At 36.0% G+C, this 26,221-nt stretch overlaps 1 protein-coding gene across 2 annotated transcripts; it reads left to right on the forward strand.

The window, feature by feature from the left end:
- The first annotated feature begins 206 nt into the window (after positions 1-206).
- On the forward strand, positions 207-25,698 carry LOC307136334 (chloride intracellular channel protein 5-like). Of its 2 annotated transcripts, XM_079833265.1 has the most exons (9): positions 207-329; positions 5,346-6,211; positions 7,170-7,340; positions 9,379-9,602; positions 17,987-18,096; positions 23,233-23,358; positions 23,437-23,543; positions 23,767-23,948; positions 24,881-25,674. In XM_079833265.1, the coding sequence occupies exons 2-9, from the start codon at positions 5,380-5,382 to the stop codon at positions 25,043-25,045; spliced, it is 1,917 nt and encodes a 638-aa protein (XP_079689391.1). In that variant the 5' UTR covers positions 207-329; positions 5,346-5,379; the 3' UTR covers positions 25,046-25,674. The 2 variants fall into 2 exon arrangements, with proteins under 2 accessions (XP_079689391.1, XP_079689390.1); XM_079833264.1 differs by lacking the exons at positions 207-329; positions 5,346-6,211; positions 7,170-7,340; positions 9,379-9,602 and adding an exon at positions 14,209-14,439 and having other exon boundaries at positions 24,881-25,698.
- The last annotated feature ends 523 nt before the right edge of the window (positions 25,699-26,221 follow it).

A 26,221-nucleotide genomic window follows, 5' to 3' on the forward strand; every position in this document is an offset into this window, starting at 1 on the left:
GGAGGAGAAAAATTATAATTCATTATTCTAATTACTCTGACCTGGATGTATTATTTTCATATTAGTTGTGCTCAATTAAAACTGTGTCGTATATACCCCAAAAAAGAAAAAAAGCGCGAAGAGCACCTGCAGTGGGACGTCCCTCGTTCTCATTGGCTGCTGGATCTGTCAATCATGCTATGACGTTATCTGATCATTGTGTTTGAGGAAGCGCAAGAAACTGCATCAAGTCCAGAACATATCTGACTTTATAAAACACCTTGACATCACTGAAGAGTTTAATGTAACTGGAGTTACAATAAACGCTTTTCAACGTCCCAAGTCGAAAGGTACGTTAATGTTTCGTCCTTTTCGGCTTTTTTGAGTTCCTTGATGGCTAAGTTTGGCCAAAAAACGTAAATGTGGCCACAATCAGTAATGTGATCAACGATATTCAGTGCTAGACTGACAATTTTTTACCATGTTGTTTGCTCTTATTTTGTAGTTTATTTTTACTATTGTCCATCGAAAGGACGTTATAAAGAATTGCATTATATTATAAATTAGTTTTAATCAGGCATGTATTGATTATTAATCAGCTCCAGTAAGTGTGATCCAGGAATGTATGTTATGCACCTGCTCAACAACATCAGGATTTATTTTAGAACCACGTTATGTCCTCTTGCGCTTCCTGTATCACTTCCTTGTTATATATATATATATATATATATATATATATATATATATATATATATATATATATATATATATATATATATATAGGGGAGTAGGGAGTTTTTATTTTTTTATTGTAAAACTAAAATCTTCCAATAAGGAGTACAAATAATGCTTTTGTGACTTTTCATCCCTTCTTGTTACAGTCATATATAACACATACATTACATACCGGTAGTTCTACTGTTCATACTGTTACATATACTCTCATGTTACATATACTCGCGTACTTTGACATATTTGCACACCTATCATATACTAATATATTTCGCATACATGTATATATTGTGAATTCTTTAAATTGACTATTTAAACAAATTAGTTTACTGCTGTAGAATAGCCTCACAATAAGCATTTCAATGTACAAACTGTCACTGACATCTTGTGCATATTACAAATAAACTTGATACTTGGAAACGTTTTATATAATAATGTATTATACTTACTTATTTATAATTAATTATAATTTATGTAATACATTTTTTTTTTTAGTTAAAGTATTGAAATTGTCATTAAGATAATAGGCGATAACATTTTTTAGGTGAAAAATCCCCTGGACAGCCCAGTATTGACTAACATGTGTAGTTCTTTGATTTCTGATTCTTGAAATATGATTCTTCAACTAAAAGCACTTTCGACTGCTGGAAATTGTGAAAAGTGAAGTCACATGACCAGAAATAAAGGCCCTTAAAGTAGGTTTTAATGTAGATTGTGTGATGGTTTGACAAACTTAGACTTTAAAGGCACAATATGTAAGATTTTTGGATTAAAATATCCAAAAACCACTGGAACAATGTTATATATTTTGTTGACTTGTGTACTTGCACTATCCCAAATAGGGCTGGACGATTAATTGAAAAGTAATCAAAACCGAAATTCAGGATCTCTAACCGACGTAATTTTCCCATGTCGGTTATTTCGTTTTTTATTCCTGTTATACTTTCCCCTTAAAAACAATACTACCGCGTGTGTAGTCATGGAAGCAACCAAACCTGCCGCACTCGTGTTAAAAACTGAAGCCAAAATGTCTCGATCGCTCCCAAGTGGTTGGTCCCAGTATAGGTCATAACCCCCGCCCCTCCGTGTATTCTAATGGACGCGAGACAAACGAAACAATCAAATTACACTTCAAATAATTTTTCCCCAAACATGGTTTCTGTCATTATAGGCAGTTTTTATCACGCTGATTTCAATTAAAGTTTTTGTTTTTTAAATAAGTTTGTTTTAGTTAGTTATTTGATGCTATGAAAATGGGAAATGTGACATCATGATTGACAGCTGAGATTGACGGCTTCTCTGAGAGAAGGTGTTACTGTGGCACCAGCTGACTTTTTTCAGGATTTTTTGGAGGAGAGTGGAGCTTTAGCTTTCATTTCTACATTTCCATAATTGTTTATTTCACACCGACATAATGGATTGTTCTGCATCTGCGAGAGTGTGGGCGGGATTTTGATATCGCGGCTCTACTTCCTGCTCTCTACTGCTCAGACTCCGGTCCCGAGGTCACTACTGCGCAGACTCTGTCCCAAATCTGCGCAAGATGTCAGCGCCATATTCGGACCTCCGCTGGCTTCAGTGGAAGAGAATGAAGTCGCGTCGTCCATATTTTTTTACAGTCTATGGAAGCAACATGGAGGCAAACTCACTTGCGTCTTCAGTAAACTTTGTCAATTGTATGTGTTTTAAGGCTCGCCAGTTTGGTCATTAAAGCGATTTTAGACCACCGGATGTGTATCATTATATTGAGCTACTGCGCTGATACATTGTTTGACACACGGACACTCATACAGACAGTAGCTCGCACATCACGTGAAGATCGCGCATGCAGAGTGGAGCGCAGAAACTCATTGTCGACGCTGTCCTGTGATTTATCACTAAAGTAGCTTAGAAACTCAGAAGTTAAAACATATATTTTTCTACTTTTTAAGTAACTACATACAACACACAGCTTCACAATTAATAAAAAGACTGTATGAGTAATTCACACACGCAATCTCTCTTTCATTAATGCATTCAAATAACTGTACTAGGGCTGGGCGATATGGCTGAAAACTGTATCACGGTATAAGTGTTTCATATCGGTCGATATCGATAATTATTTATATTTTTATGACCTATTTAAAATAAGGACCAGGGGAAAAATATATTGCATTTAAACATTTTTATTTTAAACTTAACCTTCCTCTGATTATAATCTCCTCAGTTATAAAGGCAGAAATGTTAACACAACCATGAAAAACACTCAAATAATTAAAATGTAAACATCAGTCTAAAATCACAATGTGCTGTGTTGCAGCTGCAGATGTTGTTGGATGCTGCTGGCGAATACGGCTGTGCTCCAAAGGGTGAGTGCGACTAAGGTGGTAAAACAAGTTTGTGGTATTACCAGTCTTGGTGGGGACGACGGTTTTGCATAATTTCAGTTAACTACGGTCAGACTTATAAAATCCTAAAAAATGCCATACTAGCGAGCTGACTTGTTTTTCTGTTTTATCAACAATTTCCTCGCTCGCTGCAGCAATCACTTTATGGTTACACTTATCACTCCATGCCGGTTCTGTTACTGAAGAATCCAACAAGAGACAACGATATGGCGCAATCGATACTGTTAAATTGTTAATTGTTAAATGATTGTTTGTCACTCCCTTGCTAGATTACCAGACAATGCCTTTGTTCATGCAACCAAACTTGCTTCGCAACCTCTGGTTTCTTCCGACAAAGAAACAATAATTATTGAATGTTTTATCGAACGCATTTTTTATTGATATCGATTATGTGTCTATCGCGATACGTATCATTATTGTTTTATCGCCCAGCCCTAAACTGTACTCTCACTGTGCTAATTTATTAAACAAAGAAATATCCCACCTTTAATAGTCAAGATTAATTATTTACAGTAGCTACATTCCTTGTCAGTGAACTATAGGGCTGTGCTCAGAATATCGATACATCGTCATGAACTCCTGACGATGCGCGTATTGATACAGCAGCTGCCGTATTGATACTGTGTGCTTTTCAATGTAACCAACGCGACGCTAGCAGCAGTGCAAGACATTCAAAATGGAGAAGAGGTTTTCAGAACGGTGCAGTTGGAATGCTTCAAGGTAAAAGGTTAACGTTACATAGGCTTCATGATCTGCAGCTCCTGAACCCATCCATTTGTGAACTGCACATTTCATATGGATCCAAACCGTTAATAGTTCAGTTTTTGTCCATATACCGGTCCCTGGCTTCCCTATTCAACGTATCCCGGTAAATTCCACATCCTTTTCGGGATTTTAACATAGTTTTTCTTTCTCCCAACTCTGCTTCTCCACGTTCGATTTGCTGTATGTTTACATTCGCGAGGCCATCAACATGGCCGCCACGTCCCAGAATGCAGAATGCCAAGCCCTATTAATGAACAGAACATTGCAGCGCGCCTCACGTCCATTAAATAGCAATACTCTTTGTGCTTTGTTGCTATTGATATAAAACAAAGTGTCAGATTTCAAATTACATCTATTTTATTACGAAATTCAAAAACATAAATACCGTTTTGGCGCTGTGGCGTGAGATGCTTTGGCGCAGCTCAGCTCTAGAGAAGCGGCTACGCGCAACGCACGTTAACGGATCTTCTCCTCCGCCTTAATACTTAATACCAGTTACAGCGCAAAATAAAAATGAATGAACATCTGAACGTGTGTTAAAAGATTAAGTACAACTTACCGAAATCCGTATCATGTCACATGGAATCGCTCAATCAGTGTTTCAAACGCGGAAAGGCAAGTTTTTATGACAGCCACCATTTAAATTTTTTATATTAAAAAATATATTTATGTGATTAAATGATTATGTAATTTGTAAAGTTAATATTATAACTTTATTATTATGAAAATCAATTGTGTAAATTAATGTAATTTAATTGTTTGTACAAATCAGTTCATTTTTACCTTTAATATTATAGTACAACTGACTCCCATAGTTTACAGCGTTAGTGGATTTGTTTTTACATTCCAAAATATGCCATGTATTGTACCTGATATATATATAAATAATCTATATTGAACCAAGCCTTTCCAAAGTTTTTTTGTGACAATTTATTTATTTTATTTAACTCATTGTTTTTTAATGACAAAAACTAAATTGTTTTTCAGTTATCACAACTGTTCTAACACTGGTTATTCAATAAACAGATATTCCTGTTACTAAACTCTGGTCAAAAGATATTTAATTCCAAATGTATCCATGTCGTGATACGTATCGTATCGTGACTTCAGTATCATGATGCGTATCGTATCGTGACATTGTTGGTGATACACAGCCCTAGTGAACTATGAGGCAAAATAGTTCCAAGCTTCAGTGTTCGGTTAAATGTTCTTATGGCATGACATGAATTACAATAGTTAAAATATTTCACATTTCAAAAAACTGCTGTTGAAAACTATGTTTGTATGTGCTATATATGTGCAGTCAGTAAAGTTCAGGTTGGGTTGGTAATGGTAACAGTCACAAGTTAATTAGCATTATAGACTGCTGAAAAGAGTGTCTGTTGGAGGGAGGGCTTGTGGGTAAAAATTCATTACATTATGGGACTTTAACTTTAACAAAAGGTAGTCTGTCTGTTATAACTTGCTTTTGTATATTCACAGTGAAGAAAGTGACTTCCACATTCCCTGCCACAGGATGCAGATCAGCGGTTATTTGTACGCTCTCATCGTCTGTAGTGGATTAACCCTTTCTGTGCCGGCACTAGAGTCAGACAACGACGCGCCGGCACTCCTCCTGGTCTCTTTTGATGGCTTTCGAGCAGACTACCTAAACAAATACTCATTTCCCAATCTCGAAAAGTTCTTCTCCGATGGTGTCCTTGTACGTCAGCTAACCAATGTGTTTACGACGAAAACCTTTCCCAATCATTACAGTCTCGTCACAGGGCTGTACGCGGAGAGTCACGGGATGCTTGCTAGTATTATGTATGACCCAGTGTCTAAAAAGCATTTCTCTATTAAAAATGACAGTGACCCTTTCTGGTGGGATGAAGCCATTCCCATCTGGGTGTCTGTGGAGGGGAATGGCTACAGGGCAGCATCTGCTATGTGGCCGGGAACAGATGTGAACATTCATAACCACACATTAAAATACAAATTCGAGTACGACTCAAAGGTGACCTTCCAAGAAAGGCTGGGAAACCTCACACAGTGGATGACGAATGACAGATCTGTTAAGTTTGCCTCTCTGTACTGGGAAGAACCCGACCAGAGCGGCCACAAGTATGGCCCGGAAAACACCACAGAGATGGCCAAGGTTTTGAAGGAGGTGGATAGTCACATAGGTTTCCTGATGGAGCAGCTCAACAAAACGGGTTTATGGGGGAAAATAAACGTTATCATCACCAGCGATCATGGTATGGCCCAGTGTTCTCAAGAGCGTCTTATTAAGCTGGATAACTGCATTAGTCCAAGCAGCTATACAGTAGTGGATCTCACTCCTGTGGCTGCCATCATTCCATTGGAAGGTAATATATGTCATTGATACTCGATTTAAATCATTTAAAGAAAAAGTTTGCCTGACACCATGAACTGTGATTATATACAGTGTATATATATTCCTTCATTCCTTCCATCCATCCATAGGTCTTTCCATGTCAAATCAACCAAATTTTGAATACTTCCCTGGCTCAAATTTTTGATTTTGTTAATATTTTTTTCTGAAGAAAGCCAAACATGAATAGTGATGAAAGTCAAAACAGTAAATATCACAGATGTATATTTACTGAGGAATTTGCTGTTTTGTAAAGGGGGCTCAAAATGACAATTTTGAGCCAAATCTTTCCAATGACTTTGGAAAGATGGCAGCATATTTCTTTTATTTTTACACAGAGATTGGTAGTTCTATTAATAAAATAAAATATATTTTAGATTAGATTTTGGTTCTTGAACATTTCAAGGTGGCTCAATGAGTAAATTGTGGACATTTTCAGTGGTCAAAAACCAAATGTGGGCCACTTTGCATACAGCTGATACTTTTTCTTTTAAAGAGGAATGTCTGAAGAACAAATAATGTTGAAACTAGAAATGTATCTTTTATCTATCTATCTATCTATCTATCTATCTATCTATCTATCTATCTATCTATCTATCTATCTATCTATCTATCTATCTATCTATCTATCTATCTATCTGTCTGTCTGTCTGTCTGTCTGTCTGTCTGTCTGTCTGTCTGTCTGTCTGTCTGTCTGTCTGTTTGTCTGTCTGTCTGTCTGTCTGTCTGTCTGTCTGTCTGTCTGTCTGTCTGTCTGTCTGTCTGTCTGTCTGTCTGTCTGTCTGTCTGTCTGTCTGTCTGTCTGTCTGTCTGTCTGTCTGTCTGTCTGTCTGTCTGTCTGTCTGTCTGTCTGTCTGTCTGTCTGTCTGTCTGTCTGTCTGTCTAATCTAATCTACATTTTTCCTCATACTTATTTTTCATTTTATTCACAGATAATTCCACCATATACAAAAACCTGTCCAGCTGTCACAAGCACATGCAAGTGTACCTGAAGAATGATGTTCCTGACAGGCTGCACTATAAAAACAATGAAAGGATTCAGCCAATCATTTTGGTGGCAGATGAAGGCTGGACGATTGTCCAAAATGGCGGACTCCCGCGACGTAAGTGTTCCTTGAAAGCAATGTGTCATTTTTAAGGTTACATTTGCCTTGAAATCTTATTTTGCTTAATATGTCCATGTTTAAAATATTTACTCCTACTTTCAAACTTAAGTATAAAAGCAAGTCATCAAATTTCTTAAAGCTAAGAATCACTCTTACTCTCCCAGTTATTTAAGACGCCTCGAGAAGTCTCTCAAGTGGTTAGGAGTTACCAGTACCAACTGTTAGTGGTATTATAACACAGTGGAAGCAATTTGGAACAACAGCCACAAAATGGTAGGCCACGTAAAATCAGAGAACGGGGTCTCGGGAGGGCCTATGGCTGTATGTGAGTCAGGGGCTAGAGCTGACGCTGGAGCGGAGTCAGGCGCTGAAGTCGACACAGGAACGGAGTCAGGTGCTGGAACCGATGCTGAAATAGGGATGGGCGATATGGACTTAAAAATATATTACGATATTTTCTGGTATTTATTGCGATAATGATATCAATGACGATATAAATTTAGTACCATTACCCATGTTTTTGGCTACAAGTGAGAGCTGCATGCATTCTTGAGAGCTTCAGAAAAAACAAACATTGAACTAAAGTAAAACATACCCATCATCAATAGTCTCCTATAATATACAAATTACATAAAAGAATAAAAAAACAGTACAAATCCAAACACCAGCCTTTTCAGAAATGGATAAGTTGCAGATATATTTTTCTTCTGTAAAAGTGAAGGTAATGTTTAAATTGTGCAACTGTGCTGAAAAACATCACACAATACAAACAATAATAATCCAAATCAATGACAAGTTTGAAATGTAAACATAGATTCTGTATTTATTCATATTCTCATGGTGCAAACACTGGAAAAATAGTGCAAACAGCAAAAGTAATAATCCCAACCATGTCTTCAGATTGCAAAAATAATACATTTGCTGAAATCAAAACAGGGACGATTAAAGATAAGCACCAGCCAACAGAGATGGAAACTCGAGTCGCACTTAAGTTGCAAAAAAAATGACTTGCGACTTGACTTGGACTCGCAAAACAACTGACCTGAGACTTGACATGGACTTGAAGAGTGAGACTTGTGGAAAAAATGCAAGTTTTTTGGCACGGCATTCCTGATTATGTTCTCTATTTACTGCCCCACATGACAGCACGAAACGGCACCTTTTACTATTCATTCATTCATTCACAAATTTGTACTGCAGCAGCAAATATCACTAAACATTTCTAAACGCACCAAGCCAGCGAGCCTGTTACACATCTGAAGGCATGCAAATTACTGATGACTTGTTTCAGGCAGTTCAGAATCGGTTCTTTCTTTTGAGAGACAATGGGTTTCCTATACACTCATTCACTATTCCCTACATTACGCCACTAATATAGTTCACTTGAAAGAGTGAATGAAAACGAGTGAATTCGGACACTTGAGTGTGAAGGGCTGATGCCTTTGCATAGTTTGTACTTGCTGTTTAACTGGCAGCTCCAGTAGTAATGAAAAGATCTATCTTGAACTCTGCCATGGAAACTAGCATGTATAAACCTTAATTAAACAATTTAATAATCAATTAAAAAGGAATGTACACCTGTATCATATTACGCTGTAGCCACATTGGACCTGCAGTTTGGAAAATGGATGGATGAAATTAAATCTGCGGGCGCCATCTTCTGGTCAGATGCGGGAATTCATTCGGCACGGCCGTCACAGTGCATTATGGGTATTCCCTAGCCGTAGAGCGTACATCAGTTGTTGTACACTCCTTATTGCGGTGCATTGTGGGATTGAATGAGTGCACTTGGTAACGTCCACTATGGTTTCGGACACCACTACAAATGGGTGTCCCTTCAAATAGTGCCCTATTTAAGGGTTTAGGGCTCGATTTCGGACACAGCCAATGACATTTATTGTGCACTTTGAAACTTGAAACTTTGCAGACTACATTCACAAACTGCAATATTACACACTAGATGAAAGGTAATATCTGAAAAAGCATAATGGGGGGCACTTTAAGTGTTTTTCATCTTTTTCTTTGTCTTTTGCAGTGGGCGATCATGGCTATGACAATAACCTTCCCAGCATGCACCCCTTCCTGGCCGCCCATGGGCCTGCGTTCCGTAAAGGCTACAAGATGGCGAGCTTTAACAGCGTGGATCTCTACCCGCTCATGTGCCACCTCGTCGGCATCGCTCCGGAGCCCAACAACGGCAGCTTCGCTCACGTGCGCTGTGCGCTAGTTAATGAGCAGTGCGGAGAGCTAGCGTTAGCGGTGGGCATCGTCATTGGTGTTTTAATAATCCTGACCACCTTCACCTGCCTATTCAGGCTGATGAAGAACAGAGATGCCTCGTCTCCACGTCCATTCGCCCGCTTGGAGTTAGATGACGATGCTGATGATGAACCTTTACTTGAATGAAGTGTTATTGTACACATGCAAAATGTTAAAGGAATAGTTCACCCACACATGGAAAAAGTCAGACAGGTTTGGAAAAACTGTTTACAGTGAGTAAATGACTGCATTTTCATTTTCAAGGTGAACGGATCCTTTTAATGCTGAAATGGGGCAGAGATGACAATCATATTGAAACTGTAAGGGAGAAATTTAACTGTTGTGGAACCAGTAAAACACACTGTAGGCACAAAAAGGTTTAGTCATCATTATTTCTAAAGAACATGACGAAACATGTCTTCAACCTCGGCTGTTGAGCTAGATCTACAGTAGTTTTAAAATGTTTAGTGCTTTGACTTAACCAGGTTATGGAATCTCTGGACAACACCAATATTTACACAAAAAACAAAACAACTACAAATATTTTGAATGTTAGATAAGTTCCTCACACGCACAAGCATGCTGTGGTCGTGTTTAACACAGATTTCGGAATGATTCATTTGTACAACTTCCAGTAATGCTACTTAGCAAGCATATAAATGTTGCTTTATAACTATGCATATATGTTACCAGTCAGGTTACTGAGGTACGCCACGTTTATACTCTTGAACTGATGTACAGTGCACTTCCTAAAAGCATGGTAAGCCTATAGTAAGTAAATCATAGAGTGAAATGCAATGGTTTCTGTGATCTGCTTACGCTCACCATTCTTTTAGTTCACCCAAAAATATATATTTTGTCATCATCAATGACTCTCACCCTCAAGTTCCCTCACATATGTATGAGTTTCTAAACAAAAGAAGATATTTTGAAGAATGCTGATATAACCAGACAGTCGACGGTAGCCATAGTAGGAAAGAAAATACTATGGTCAACGGGCCTGGTTATCAACATTCTTCAAAACATCTTCTTTTGTGTTCAACAGAAACTCATACAGGTTTAGAACAACTTGAGGGTGGGTAAATGATGACAGAATTTTCATTTTTGGGTGAGCCATCCCTTTAAAGTTTTAAACATGATACTGAGGTTACTTGAAAATGCCCATACTGATTTTGCCTGTAGTGAAACTATTTATTAAGTCATGTTACATTTGTTTTCTCATGCCAATGAAATACACAACCAACTCGATATGAATATTTATTTATTTAATTTTTTTTACAGGTTGCTTGTTCTTTTTTTATTTGCAAAAGAGACGCATTTAGATCAAATGCAACTAGGTCGCAGTGTTGCTCTGTCTATAAAGGAATGATCAATCTCACATTTCTTCATGAATCCCTACTGAGGAATATTTTTGTAGGGTTTAAGAGGGCTTTTTACCTGAAGATTGAATGTTTCTTGTAAAGTAGAATGATTTTGAATGTTGTTGAATCTTTCTGAGAGATTGTTGTATGTGTAAATACACTGTAAAGCTTGTTTTTTTTTTTTTTGCTTGTTGCACTATAATCTGTGTGTAAAGATTTGGGGGAAGGGAATCGCTGCTTAAAAATGAGTCAGTTTATTTAAAAGAGATTTTATTTTCCTATATTAGTTGTTCCTTTTTAAATGGTGTTGCTCATTTTAGTGGAAAATAGCAAAAGGATATTAGTTTTTTTGTTATTTTAATGCTGCTGTCTTAAAATGCCATTGAAAAGCAGCACAAATCAGAGTTTTTCTATTTGACGTTTTATCTATGGTTTGTCATTTCATAAAAGTATTTCTTGCGGTTTTGTCTGTGCATTTAGCAATGGTCAAAATTATTTTGCATCAGTTTTTAGTTACTGAAAAAGAAGGTTACTGAAACAAAGGAAATTATCATAATCATCATCATCCTTGCTTGTGCTGTATTTGGCTGTCAAATGGTTGTGTTTGTATGTTCAGAGCTTTCTGAATCTTTGGGAATCTATGCAAAGCAAGAACTAAATAGATTTTTTTCCCACTCAAAAATGACATGACAGTTGTCATCAAAATCAAATAAAATATCTATTTCAGATATCTAAAGAGTGTTTGTTTTTTAGTGTGACTGTTATGGTGATCAGGTATACGCAGTTCTTTTTTAGATGTCAAGCAGCCACTAGAGGTCTCACTTCTTGTTATTGTACAACTACATGTTATTGTACTCACTGTATATCATGACTGTTGTGAAGACAATCAGTTGATATATCTAGGTTTTTATGTACAGAATTGGCATTCATTAATCACCTGATAGTTGCATATTGGCAGATTATGAGCAATAATTATTAGCAATGCACTATCGCCCTATATACGGTATAAACAAGTGTGGGGGTTTTATTTGCATTTATTTGATCAAAACAAACATATAAAATATTATTACAATTTTAAAGAACTGTTTTCAATTTGAATATATTTTAATAATTTATTCCCGTGATGCAAAGCTGAATTTTCATTTTAATACAGTCAAACCAAGATTTATTCAGACACCTTCAACATTTTCTCACATTCTCAGTTTATTCGTTATAGTTTAGAAAATAGTAATAAAATATGACAAGAACTCAGAGTTAAACTGTGTCAGAACAAATTCATCTTGATGATGTAACGTTGATAGAAAGGTATGATGGATTACAATCAACCAATCAGCTGTCAGCTGTTAAATTTAAGTACACAGTAGATAATACCAATTTAGGTCAACCAAGCAATGCTTGACTTTTTCCAAGTTTATGGTGTAAAAGGTCGCATTAGCAATTAAAGAAAAAACAGTTAAGCTAAACATGGTCAGGTCAAAGTTTGTCCCAAATTTGTATCAATTTTACTTGTACTTTATTTTTTTTGCTATCCTATCTAACTAGCAAAAAAATATATCTGGTGTCTGACTAATTTTTGGTTTGACTCTATGTTGATTTGCTGCTCAAGAAATGACCAATACTAAAAATGGCATATTTCCATAATTTTTTTCAGGATTATTCGATGAATAGAAAGTTCAACAGAAGATACATTTATTTAAAATAAAATATTGTGTAATATTATAAATGTCTTTATTGTCATTGTCAAACCCTCATCCTAACTCTATATAGTAAGTAGATGTTAATTATTATGTAATTACACTGTAATACTGACACCTTAAAATAAAGTGTCACTGAATTTTATAATGTGCGTAATCTAATATGATGTACCACAAATACTTATCTGGTTAGTTGCTGTTCAATACAGAGCAACAGTTTAGTGTGTGATTTACTGTACAGTCCTGAGGTTGAGTGTTCTTACGGCTCTATATTTAGAGAGAACTTACTGGAATGTTTTACCCATAACCCACCCACACTGAACACCATCCATTAAGAACTGCCAGCTTATTATGAGCATTACTGGGGTCTGAGAGACAGTGACCCCTTAAAAAGTATTAGGACACTTAAAAATTTAAAAAAATCTCGGAATGCCATTGCATTGTTTTTCACCTAAACACCAGTTGATTCAAATACATTGAGTAAAAAGTGATGAAAAAAGGGATTTTATAGTGGAGAAAGACTTAAAAGAGGGTCATTCAGTGTCATCGCAAACAGAGGCAGGGTTGCCAAGTCTGTGGTTTTCCCACACAATTGGGGGGGGGGGGGTCAATTTTTTTTAAGGTTTGACATATTGCATAAAAGATATTTCACTGAACTGCTTGAGTTGAATTATTTTATATTCTACCAATGATAAAACTGCTATATGTTACATTTTGTGCAGGAGGGCTGTTAAGCTCTGTTTATGATCACTACTATATAGTGGTTTTCAAAATATGGACTAAAATATGAACTAAAATGTGTATTTTAGGTATGGGAGTGGCATATGTACATAGTTTTTCATATTTGGGACATTGTTGGGATAATTTATTGATTGAGCCACATGGAATTGAACCTCACAGGGCCATAAAAATGAAGATTCCAAACGAAAATCTAAAAGATATCTTTACTTCTTGAGTTACAGGCATACAAACTTTGGGGAAAACGTGCTTTTTCCCATTTTTGAACAGTCACCATAGGCATATAATGCAACAAGGATTTCTAAAGTCAACATATTTTAATAATAGACCTACCAATCTCTCAAATAAAAAAATTATGCTGCCATCATTCTAAAGTCATTTTCTTCCGCCTGTAATTTGCTACCAAATCACGTGAAAATAGTCATTTTAACCCCTCCTCCCCTCTACAAAATAGTTTATTACTTAGCCTATTACTAATAGTCTATTACTATTATCCAACCATTGGCTTTCATCAGAAAAAAAAATCTTATTAAAAGTTTCTGAAATTTGGTTGATTTGACAGATTGGCCCTTGAGTCATTCCTAAGCCCTGTTTGGACTTTCACACCAGGTCAGTATTTCGTGACTCAGGTTTTGAAAGGAAGGTGTGAAATATGATTCATCATATTTCTATAAAGGACCCGAGCTACAGTGAGTTGAGTACAGATGATGGTGTAGGTGACACTGAACTCCTCCCTTTTGCTCCTGCGCCGCGTGGAGGCTATTTTCGTCTCTCCTGTGACAGTTCAAGCGGCTCTCACTGACAGCTGACTGCAAGGGCCAAATCAAAACAACGACAGCACATCCACCAACTTGTTGCAGCGCAGAGACCATCACACCACCCTGCTGGACACATATAAGACTCTTTCCAGAAAGCAAACTGGCATCCAAGGAAAAGGAGGTTACCCTTCTACAATTCTCTGTCAACCTCTATATCTGAGTGAGTTTAAGCGATATGACCTCAAATGAGGAGGACAAAGATCCTGATATTGAGCTTTTTGTGAAGGTAAGCATGAAGATAAGCTTTAATGATATGTAATGAGCTCTGTTACTATGTTTTGTGTACTTAATCAATAGTCAGCAGTCAGGAATCAATGGCAGCATAACTTTTGAAAACAAGTTGTAAGCATTCTGACAAGTTTGTTGGCAACGGTTGAGGTTGAGATGGGCGTTTGGCCCAGGACAGGGCTCAAAAGGGGGCAGGTAACATCACAAAGCAGAAACTCCAGGTTCTTCTTGAATTATTTCTTCCTTTCTATCAACACCTCATGCTCTAATTCCTCTGAAGGGCTGAAGGGAACTTCTGCTGCTTTGGTTTTGTTTTGCATTAAGTTTTGCAGATGTGGTGACGTTTGGAGGGCATGTTAACAGCTGGAATTGCTGAAAGGGTGAAAAGAATACAAATGTTGATAAAGACATTATTTAAAACATTAGCAGCTTCATAAATCAAATAACCATCATAATCGCATAAGGTCAGATGCTGTATTTCTTCCATGTGGCGTATTATTGCATGAGTCAAAGTTATAAATAGAGCTTATAGTGACAGAAAAACTTTGTTGGCATGTGTTTACTGCTTGAGAGTTGCTGATTATTGATATATGTCCCAGTGATGTTTGCCAAGTTGCTTATTTGTTTAGTGATTTGAACTCTTAGTATTAAACTTTCACATACTGTGATATAGTCATCAATGATTCCTCAAATCACGTGTCTTCTTGTAGAGATGTGTCCTGGACTATACTAAGTAATCAGACTTATGAGACAACAAAACAAGTACAAAAATGCTACTGATAACAGAGATTTAGAAGTTCTCTTTTAAATTGAGCCAGTAGGTAACCACCTAGAACAGTCTTGCAACCACATAGCAACATACAAAAAGCACTCTAAACACCATAGAAACAGCATAAAAATGTCCTGGTAACCAGCTTTAACTTTGGACAAATAAAGATTCCAAAAAGTTTTCACATGAGAAGAGCCATTTTTGGGTCACTCAAAGAACTCTTAGTGAACAGTTTATAAAAGAACCATTTTTTTAAGTGTGAAGAACCTTGTTATCGAAAGGTTCTATGGATGGTAAAGGTTCTTTGTGGTACTAAAGATGCCAATAAGGAATCTTCATTTTTTAAGAGGACAAGGACCACTCAGAAATCCATACAGAGAGTCATAAAACATATGCTAAGAGTAGTTTAATCTAAATAACTAGGTTTAACAATACCTTTAACAATACCCAATATCGTTTATCCTATGGGAAAGTATAAAGTTGGGTCGATGGAGTAATGTCAGATTGAAAAAAACGTTCATGTCGCATACAGTAAATTTCTCTGTGTGTGAGGTGTAACATAAGCAACAAGTTGGACATTCGATCTGAGCCAATCAAGCGTTGACTCTTTAACTCAGACGGGTGCTTGAAAACTAACCTCTGTGCATTTTATCATAGCTAGTGATAAACACATTAATTTAGGTGGCGCGTATGATGTCTGACTAAGTTCTGTTGACAGGTACAGTATGACCCAAAACCCCTTTGCTGTGGGCTAATGGGGCAGGTAATGGAATTTCCATGTATAATTCAGCTCAAGCTCGGATCTGATGTCCGGCTCAGGTTACTGGCCCAGTTTAAGGACGCTATTGGATAGCTTGATCTTCTAATTTCAGATATGGAAAATTGGCACTGAATCCCATTGGTTCATTGTATTGCGTACTATTGTTTTGAAGATTACAAATCATGCACTGAATGGTGAATGACTTTCAGGGGCTTAATAATCTCATATTTGCCTTAATGACATGGACATGCATTGTTTGTGAGTTTAATAAATGTTATAATAATAAAAACATGTCAGTGCCATTAGGGCAAATGTCAAATGTTAGATTATTAAACTAGTGAGTACAATAGTACTGTACTAGTACTAGATGGTAGGTCTACCAGTTTCTTGAAGCAAAAATCAAAGGAAGAAAGGAACGAATAGTGGAAATTTCCATATAAGTCACAAAATTACGGAAGAATAATGGAAGAATTTGAATTTTGTGAGTTCTATGGAAATTTCCACTATTCACTCCTTTCTTCATTTGATTTTTGCTCCAAGAAACTGGTAGGGGAGAGCAGGGACGAAAGTACCACTTTTCAGAAAATCGTAATTTTAAAAGATAATGTTTTAGACCAAGATATATTTTTGCTGTGGCCAATAACTCACAAGTGTGGTCTATCAATAGCAGGTGGTAATTTGTACAAATGTAGAACGACTACAGTATAATTTCACTTTGAACATAAGCTGCACATTGTTACTTTTGACCCCATCAGGTGGGACGAAAGTAACACAACAATACAAGCTAGATTTTTTGGTGCTACTCTTGTTTTTATTAAACATACCTGACTATGACCTTGTTAATATGTAACTGCAAACATATTTTTTCCTTTATCTTTGCAAAAAAATTATTAAATTACATTTTCATTTTATATGTTAAAGTTCATCAAATGTTTCAAATGTAATATGACAGTACAAACTTGAATTGTTTAGAATATTTTTTATTTGCAATGTCAATCTATTTGATACGTTTTTTCTTCAACAGTATGAACAATATAAAAATTTAATGAAATTAAATTTGCATAATATGCATTATATATATATAATAGTGGGACAAAAGTGACAAGTGTTACTTTCGTCCCGACAGGAAGTCCTGACATTTAAACACGATTTACTTTTATACTGAAAAACTCTGAAAAGACAAACCTTCAGGGTGTGTAACAGCACTAAATAACCCGTAGATTGATCATTACTGTGACACATGAAACAAGAAACACAACTTGTTATTAGAAAAAAAGTACAGCTTCATTCATTTACTTGCCGTACTTGAAAACTGCATTTCGGACCTAACCGCGGGAAACGATGGCGGAATCACATGATATTTGGCAGATCCGTCAAGGGTTGTGTGCTGAACGTGCTGTCATAGCTTGAAATGCAAATGTATTCAGGGCTTGGAGAAAATCGCGTTGTTACTTTCGTCCCGTGTTACTTTCGCCCCGGTTCTCCCCTACCATCTAATAATTTGCATTTGGAGTGGCATTCTGCACACTTCATCTGCTGTGATTGCTGAAATCACTAAATTATTGGTCCAGATAGGCTTTTTCTTCTCTCTCTCTCTCTCTCTCTCTCTCTCTCTCTCTCTCTCTCTCTCTCTCTCTCTCTCTCTCTCTCTCATATGTATACCAAGATTTGGATTGTTCTAGAAAAACAGTTCTAGAATATTCCAGTAAGTTCTCAACAGCCCTAGAAAGTTCTCAATTGTCCTTGAAAGTTGTAGAAAGTTCTCAACCGTTCTAGAAAGTTCTAAACAGTTCTAGAAAGTTTTAGGAAGTACTACTTACTTATAAGTCGTAATGTTTGTCATATGGTTATTCCATTTTTATTTTTACTTTTTTATCTTGGGTGAACTTGTAAAAAAAAAAAAATCCTGCCTGCTAAAATACTGGTACAGTAGTACTTTGATGTGCGTAATTTATCGTACTCATATATATTACTGTATAGGGTGTGAATGCATTGAGTTTGGTTTGTGTTCCTCAGGCTGGCAGTGATGGTGAAAGTATTGGAAACTGTCCTTTCTCTCAAAGGCTTTTTATGGTCCTGTGGCTTAAGGGAGTCGTGTTCAACGTTACCACTGTCGATCTGAAAAGGTAATGACATTTAAATTGTTTTTTAAAATTAGGGCTGGGCAAAAAAAAAAAAGATTTTTCAATATATATATATATTTTTTTAATGGGATCAGTTCAATATTGATTCTCAAAAGCCATGAATCGATTTTTTTTCCCGCATTTATTTTTCGCAAACATTGAACATAATATCTGATTAATGTGAATTGTATTACTAGTCTTCTCCACTAGATCTCATCCTCTTATTTACCTTGCGCAATGTTACAACAGGGAGTGTGTCATTCATTCAGTGCTTAATATGACAGATGCAGGTGCGCCTTTCAGCGTGAAAGACGTTCCGGACGTATGTGAGACACAGCCGCACACATCTGTGCCCAGAAAGCCGCTTCGTTCGCAGACATCGCCCAAATGCCGAATTGAGTTCTCCTTATCGTCTTCTTGCGCTTGAACGGACAAATTCATATAGTGATCAATATGCTTGTCTTGGCGAGTGTCCTAGTAAACAGTCAGTGAGCGTAAACAGTTTAGAAAGACAACGCATGTGTACAGTATCAGTATATTGGATCTGTGCAGTGTCTTAAAGTCACAAATAGCTTAATATTCCTGCAAACATCTGGATTAACATTTTAATGTTAATCAAACAACAAAAGACAAAGAAAAAAATCACTCACTGCTCTCAGCTGAATAACTTTAAAAATGATTAATCTATATTTAATTTATACAGACTATGTAGTGTTATAGTACATTAAATTAAATTAAAAATCATATCTTGCCCTCCTGATCGATTGCTCCTGTCTGCCTCCTGTTTGTCCTGCTGCTGAGTTCTCGTCTGCTTTGCTTGCTTTTGAATCTCTATTTGATATCATTCCGTTGTTTAAACTGCTAAATAATACTCACCCACTATATATAGTCTAATATTGCCTCTCACATTAAATCTGACATTGTTAGCTTTTAATCCAAATCACTAGCCTGACAAGCTATCAAGATGTTGGATCTGGAAACTCACCATTGACAGGGCTCAATCCGAGGGGCGGGATAAACGGTTGTCTTTCAAATTCCCTTTGCAGGAAATTGGATAGCACCATGAGCGCCATAACCAACCAGAGCAAAGAAGGTGAAGCCGAGCTAACGTTAGTTGATAGACTTTCGGCGTATCCGGTCGGCAAAACTTTGAACACATCTTCTTTTCTTAAGAATGACTTCAGTGCCATACTTTGTTCTTTTCTCAAAGAAAAGCTTAACTCAAGTCTTCCAGAGTCGCGGCCAAAGCCGATTCAAAAGGCAGCTGTTCATCAGCTTCTTTGTTTACGAGTAGCACGCAGAACCTCGGCAACTCTGCCGTGACGTGCCGTCATTATGTTAAGCCCGCCCACCGACTCTACACACGCTGTGATTGGCCTGACCAGAGTTTGTTTTTTCCAGCTCTCAGGTCTACAGAGAGTTGCTAGACTACACTCGCGGCAAAATACATTTTCTGCCGCTAGGGTGCGTCTAGATTTCTAGGCTACCAAATCACTATCACGTGTTAGCATTTCGCTAGCCTGTTAGCCTGCCATCTGTGCATCCGGGTCTGTCTCCTGTTTTTCTGAGTCCATTAAACAAATGGTGAGTTCGATTAGGCAACAGAGTCCATCAAATAACTGTGGTGAGTTGGATTAATCAACAAACACGGTAAGCCATGTCATCTTCTCCAGCAGCAGGGCAACTGGGTGACTGTGAGACAGCATAATCGCGGATAAAAAAACGCTCTTCTGTTCCAATTAGAACATCAAACAGGTTCTCTCGAGGTACCCGCTGAGAATCCTGTTAAAAGTGCCCTAGTTATTGCCGATTCTATTACATGGAACGTGAAAATAAAAGACAACAGCCACCATAGTCACATGTTTACCGGGAGCCAGAGCGCCTGACATCAAAGCAAATTTAAAAGTGCTGGCTAATGCTAATTGTAAATTCGATTAGATTAAGATTATTATTTACGTCGGCACTAATGATGTTCGACTTCGCCAGTCGAAGATAACCAAAATTAGAAATCAAAGAGAAAATAATAAACAGTTGCGAAGAAATGAGCGGCCAAGCTGATTGAAACGTGCAGAAAGAAAACAAAAAAAGAGTAGTGCAAGAGAAAAGGGACATATCAAACTCGAGTCCTGACAAATGTTTTAAAAGTTTTACTATTTTATTAATTTACTAGACTATCCCAGGCATAGAAATCACACGTTTAAAATTGGGCTACCTCATTTGAATGCCGATAAAGTCGGATATTTTTTGTTAAACTTGTAGCTAATTTAAATACCTAGATGTCTTTTGTTAACCTTAAAGGGTTAGTTCACCCAAAAATGAAAATTATGTCATTAATTACTTACCCTCATGTCGTTCGACACCCGTAAGACCTCCGTTCATCTTCGGAACACAAATGAAGATATTTTTGTTGAAAGCTGATGGCTGAGAAAGGCTTCAGATAGGCCTCCATTGACATTCAGTACATTCACACTCCCAAGACCCATAAAAGGCACTAAAAACGTTGTTACAAAGTCCATCTCACCACAGTGGCTCTACAATAATTTTACGATGCGATGACAATAGTTTTTGTGCGCAAAAAAAATAATCAAAATAACGCCTTTATCCAACTTTTTCTTGTCTTCCGTGTATGCCTCCACGACGCATGCGCGAGAATATTACGCAGATCCGGCGTTCAGACACATGATCCAGAAGCGATTTGTTTACAAGCAAAGGAAGATGCGTCTAAGCTGTTTAATTCTACATTGACCGTGCTTTAGGTCTCGTCGTAGTGCTCAAAATGGGGCTAAAGTGTGCATTTAACGGATTCCCGAACGCCGGCGATATGTCATTCTCAACCATGCGTCGTGGAGGCATACACGGAAGACAAGAAAAGTTTGAATAAAGTCGTTATTTTGATTTTTTTAGCGCACAAAAACTATTGTCGTCACTTCGTAAAATTTTTGTAGAGCCACTGTGGTGAGATGGACTTTGTAACGACGTTTTAAGTGCCTTTTATGGGTCTTGGGAGTGTGAATGTACTGAATGTCAATGGAGGCCTATCTGAGGCCTTTCTCAGCCATCAGCTTTCAACTAAAATATCTTAATTTGTGTTCCGAAGATGAACGGAGGTCTTACGGGTGTCGAACGACATGAGGGTGAGTAATTAATGACATAATTTTCATTTTTGGGAGAACTAACCCTTTAAGGTCCAGTTATAATATTTACATTTGAATACAGTTTATATAATGTATTATTTGCAAGGTCCTGTATATACCAATAAACATTTTGAGACCAGACAAATTTCTTCTCAGGTAAAGTGGGCCAGCTGGTCTGGTAAAGTGGGCCATCCCTAATTTATCATAAAATAATTAGGTCAAAAGATTAATCGCGATTAATCGCATCCAAAATAAAAGTTTGTGTTTACAAAATATATGTGTGTGTACTCTGTTAATTAATTATTATTTATATATAAATAAACACACAAGCATGTATATATTTAAGAAAAAAATATTATTTTTATATATAAAACATTTATATTTATATATATTATAGATTATATAAATGTACATACAGTATATACATGCAAATATTTCTTAAATATATACATGCATGTGTGTGTATTTATATATAAATAATAATTAACAGAGTACACACACATATATTATGTAAACACAAACTTTTATTTTGGATGCGATTAATCGCGATTAATCTTTTGAAAGCCCTAAACATAATTGTTAATTAATCTTAATTAGAAATAAAAAAAACACATTGTGTATTATTACACATATTATACATTATTAAAAACATTTCAACAATTCAATTATATTCAACAAATATAAAAGAAAATAAAAAACATGTATGGCAACTGATAGAACGTGTTGACATTAGATTGGATGAAATTTGAATATTAGAATATTCAGAAATCAAAATATTGATGAAAATGAACTCTACAACATATTGAAATGTAAATATAGCACATGCAACAACAAAGAAGCTAACAAAAAAGGAACATTTATGCAACCACAAATGCAACCACTTGTTTCTGTCTGTTTTCTCTAAACATTTTAATTGTGTCCATATTTTAAAGCTTTATACTCTGCATCTAAATGTTGCTCCTCTCATCCTTTCCTTACTACACATAATGAATTCAATGCCTTGTTTTCCTTTCTGCTCTTTCTTTCTTTCCTCCATCTCTGACTAATTTCCTGACTACACACTCATTTCTGTTTCTAAAAAATTGTATTATACTAACTATAAAATGTATGAATGTCAATTTATTTCATACATTTTAATATAATCACTGGGGATTGAAGGTCGCCCACTTTACCTGAATCACACTAGCCCACTTTATTTAAAACATTCAAAGTGGGCCAGCAGTATTTAAACACCTTACACTAAAACTGTCAAATATATATATATATATATATATATATATATATATATATATATATATATATATATATATATATATATATATATATATATATATATATATATATATATATATATATATATATATATATATATTCTTTGCATTGTATTCCCTGTTAACTGTAGCAACAAACAAAACAGGACCTGTCACAATAATATTTGTGAGCAACCTTATAAGTTAGAAATGAAAATCTTATGTCAAAGGTTTTTTTTTACATTTCATCTTTAGGGAGACCACCTTTGAGGTACGGCCACACCCGTATTACATCAAACAAAACTATTTTATCATTTAAAGAAAAAGTGTCTCTTTAATTAAAGACCATTGTTATGCTCTGCATGTGTAAACCTATTGAGCACAGAACAATCAAGCTTAAACGGCCCACTTTACCTGATGGCCCACTTTACCTGCAATAACCCTATCCTGGTCTTCCAAAATTGTGCAAATTCTGACAATTAAAATAACAAATGTCTTGAATTTAATTGTTTTACCTTATTTTAATGCTTGTTTTATCTTATTTTAAATCATTATAAGTCATCTTCAGGCCCCCATGGTTGAAAACGTTGCTTTAGAATCGTGTTTGCCCCACATAAATATCCTGTTTCAGTAAGAAATACATTAACATAGCGAAGAAAACTTCACTTTTAATTGGTCTGCAGAAATCACTTTCTCTTCTACATTGTTTAATGATCAAAATCAGAAAAATCTATCGTTTTTCATATTTCTTCAAGGAAACCAGCTGATCTTCATAACCTTGCTCCTGGAACTCCCCCTCCATTCCTTACCTTCAATGGAGAGGTGCGGACAGACATCAACAAAATCGAGGAATTCTTGGAAGAGATGCTAGCACCCCCCAAGTAGGTTGACAGGGTGCTGATAGATGGATTGATTGTTTATGCAATGTGAACAGCATTTTTTTTTTTCCACTTCCAAAGGTATCCAAAACTGGCTGCAAAGAACAAGGAGTCAAATGCAGCAGGAAATGACATCTTTGCAAAGTTCTCAGCCTATATCAAGAACACAAAGCCAGAAGCCAATGCAAGTGAGTTTAACGTCTGCTCTATAACTTATTAGACAGGTTGAAGGAACATCTACAGCTCTTTATGCATGCTCTGCTGTCAACGGAAAAATATGGAGCCACATGTTATCCAAAGCTCATTCACATTCCGCTAGGCCTTTACAGGGATTGTCTGGACTTAAAGTCACTATATTTCTTCAGATAAAACCATTCAGCACAAGCACATATCAAACTTTTGGCTGTGTAGGTCTGGAGAAGGGGCTACTGAAAGCTATGAAGAAACTGGACAACTTCCTTAACTCCCCTCTCCCAGACGAGATTGATGCCGAGGGTACAGGGGAGGAGAAGTGCTCCAACCGCAAGTACTTGGACGGCAGTGAATTAACGCTCGCAGACTGCAACCTCCTCCCTAAACTGCACGTCGTGAAGGTGACGTACCGCTGGGAGATCTGGTGTAATTGATCACTTAGTGCGAGATAAAATACTGATGATTCCTGAAACGTTCTAGGAGTGACTTTATTGCACTGAATATTATTTTTTGAAAGTTAAAAGTCTTTTGAACATTCTCATCATTACTGCCAGGAATAAAAGATACAGTGGAGCAAGTTGTCACAGGGGGATCCTCTTCATGTATTGATACTAATTTGAGAAGAATACCTTTTCTGAAATATGAAATATACTGTCTAAAGTAAAAGCAGTCATCTTTCACCCTGACATTTTTTCTCACTCTGTATTTTTGACTAGTTTTTCAGTAAGATAGAAGCAAAATTAAGATATAAAGTTGTGTTTTCTGAAGAAGAAGAAAAAAAAATTATATATACATATATATATATATATATATATATATATATATATATATATATATATATATATATATATATATATATATATATATATCTAAAACATTCTTAAATCAAGAATATATATATATATATATATATATATATATATATATATATATATATATATATATATATATATATATATATATATATATATATATATATATATATATATATATATATATATATATTCTTGATTTAAGAATGTTTTAGATATTTGTACTGGAAAACAAGTCAAAAGTACTTAGTAAAATTATTATTATTACTTTTTTTTGCAGCGCACATCATATAAAATGCTTTTTAATAGATAAATAAAAACAATTCATGAAGCAAAAATGTAAAAGTAACATGTACAGATATACAGCAATTGGTGATTTCCATAAAACTACAACATATAACTTAAACATGTGACAACTTGCCCCAACCTGACATTTATTAAAATACTTTTAGGATGATTTGTTTGGAATATAAACTGTGTCAGTTGTTTCGATTCATCATTATTTTTCTTCCCACATTCAGGTGGTTTCTAAGAAATTCCGTAACTTTGAGATTCCATCAGATTTGAGTGGAGTTTGGCGGTACCTGCAGAACGCCTATGCACGAGATGAATTCACCAACACCTGTGCGGCCGACAGAGAGATTGAACTGGCCTATCAGGACGTGGCCAAGCGGCCGGGCAAATGAACACGCACCAAGCAATGACTCTAATAACCATATGCAAAACTGGTGAAAGAGACAATTATTTTACTTCAGCAGTTCTTGAGCAGAATTTGCCATATTGGCTCAGTCCTGTAAGACTCTAGCTAAACTGTATGCCCTCGGCATGCGTGTGTGTACTTCCAATACTATTGCCATTATGTTTACTGTCTGTAGGCTAAGTGACAAAAACTGCTCTATTAGTGCCGCTATCTATGACGGTCTAGAAAAAAAACACTGTGCCACTGTTTCTCTACAACTTTTCAGGGTTGGATGGTGATGCTCTTTGTTTAAAGTCAAATTCTTACTGCTAAGCCCTTTACATTTTTGTGTTGCATAAGTAGCTTAGTAGCCTATATTTGTGCTTTATCTGAGGGTAGACTTCAATATTTAACCTTAATATTTATTATGGTAAATTTCTGTAAAAATAATGTATTTAGTTTAGAATTGGCTTGAGAACAATTCTATTTAAGCCACGATTTAAGCACACAGCCCCACCTAGTGGTGAAATTAATGAAGCTGAGCTATTTAAATTGGCCTCATTCCGCAGCTGATAAACACTGGCACAAAATGTATAGCCTACATAGGCGAATATTTAAAATTAATCTGTTTTCTATAAAAAAAAATCAAAGCCATCACACAAAATAGGAACGTGTTTAGATCTCAGGTAGGCTATCTCTAGCCCTGTCTGGTATTTTCATATATTTGAACTCAATAACTATATTAATGGTCTCTTATATATATATATATATATATATATATATATATATATATAATATATATATATATATATATATATATATATATATATATATATATATATATATATATATATATATATATATTTTTTTTTTTTTTTTTTTTTTTTTTTTTTTTTTTTATAAAGCTTGTGATGCTTCTTTTGTGTTTGATCACGTGTCATACTGCAAGACGAATTTTTCCAAGGCATGTCGTCGATTAGCCTACCACAGACAGACTGCTCCTTCCACAAAGCTACGATGGGATTAATAGTACAAAATATCTCCTATTTTCAATATAAAAATGCGTAACCTATCATGTGATCTATAAGTTGACCGAAGTCGTCCTTGTAGCCGCGGAACTGCTTTTCTAGTCGGATCGCGTTAAATTAAGCTCCTGTCTTTGTATCCTTCCGCGATTTGTGAG

This window comes from Gobio gobio, assembly GCF_949357685.1.
Source record: "Gobio gobio genome assembly, chromosome: 13".
In the NCBI taxonomy this organism is placed as follows: domain Eukaryota; kingdom Metazoa; phylum Chordata; class Actinopteri; order Cypriniformes; family Gobionidae; genus Gobio; species Gobio gobio.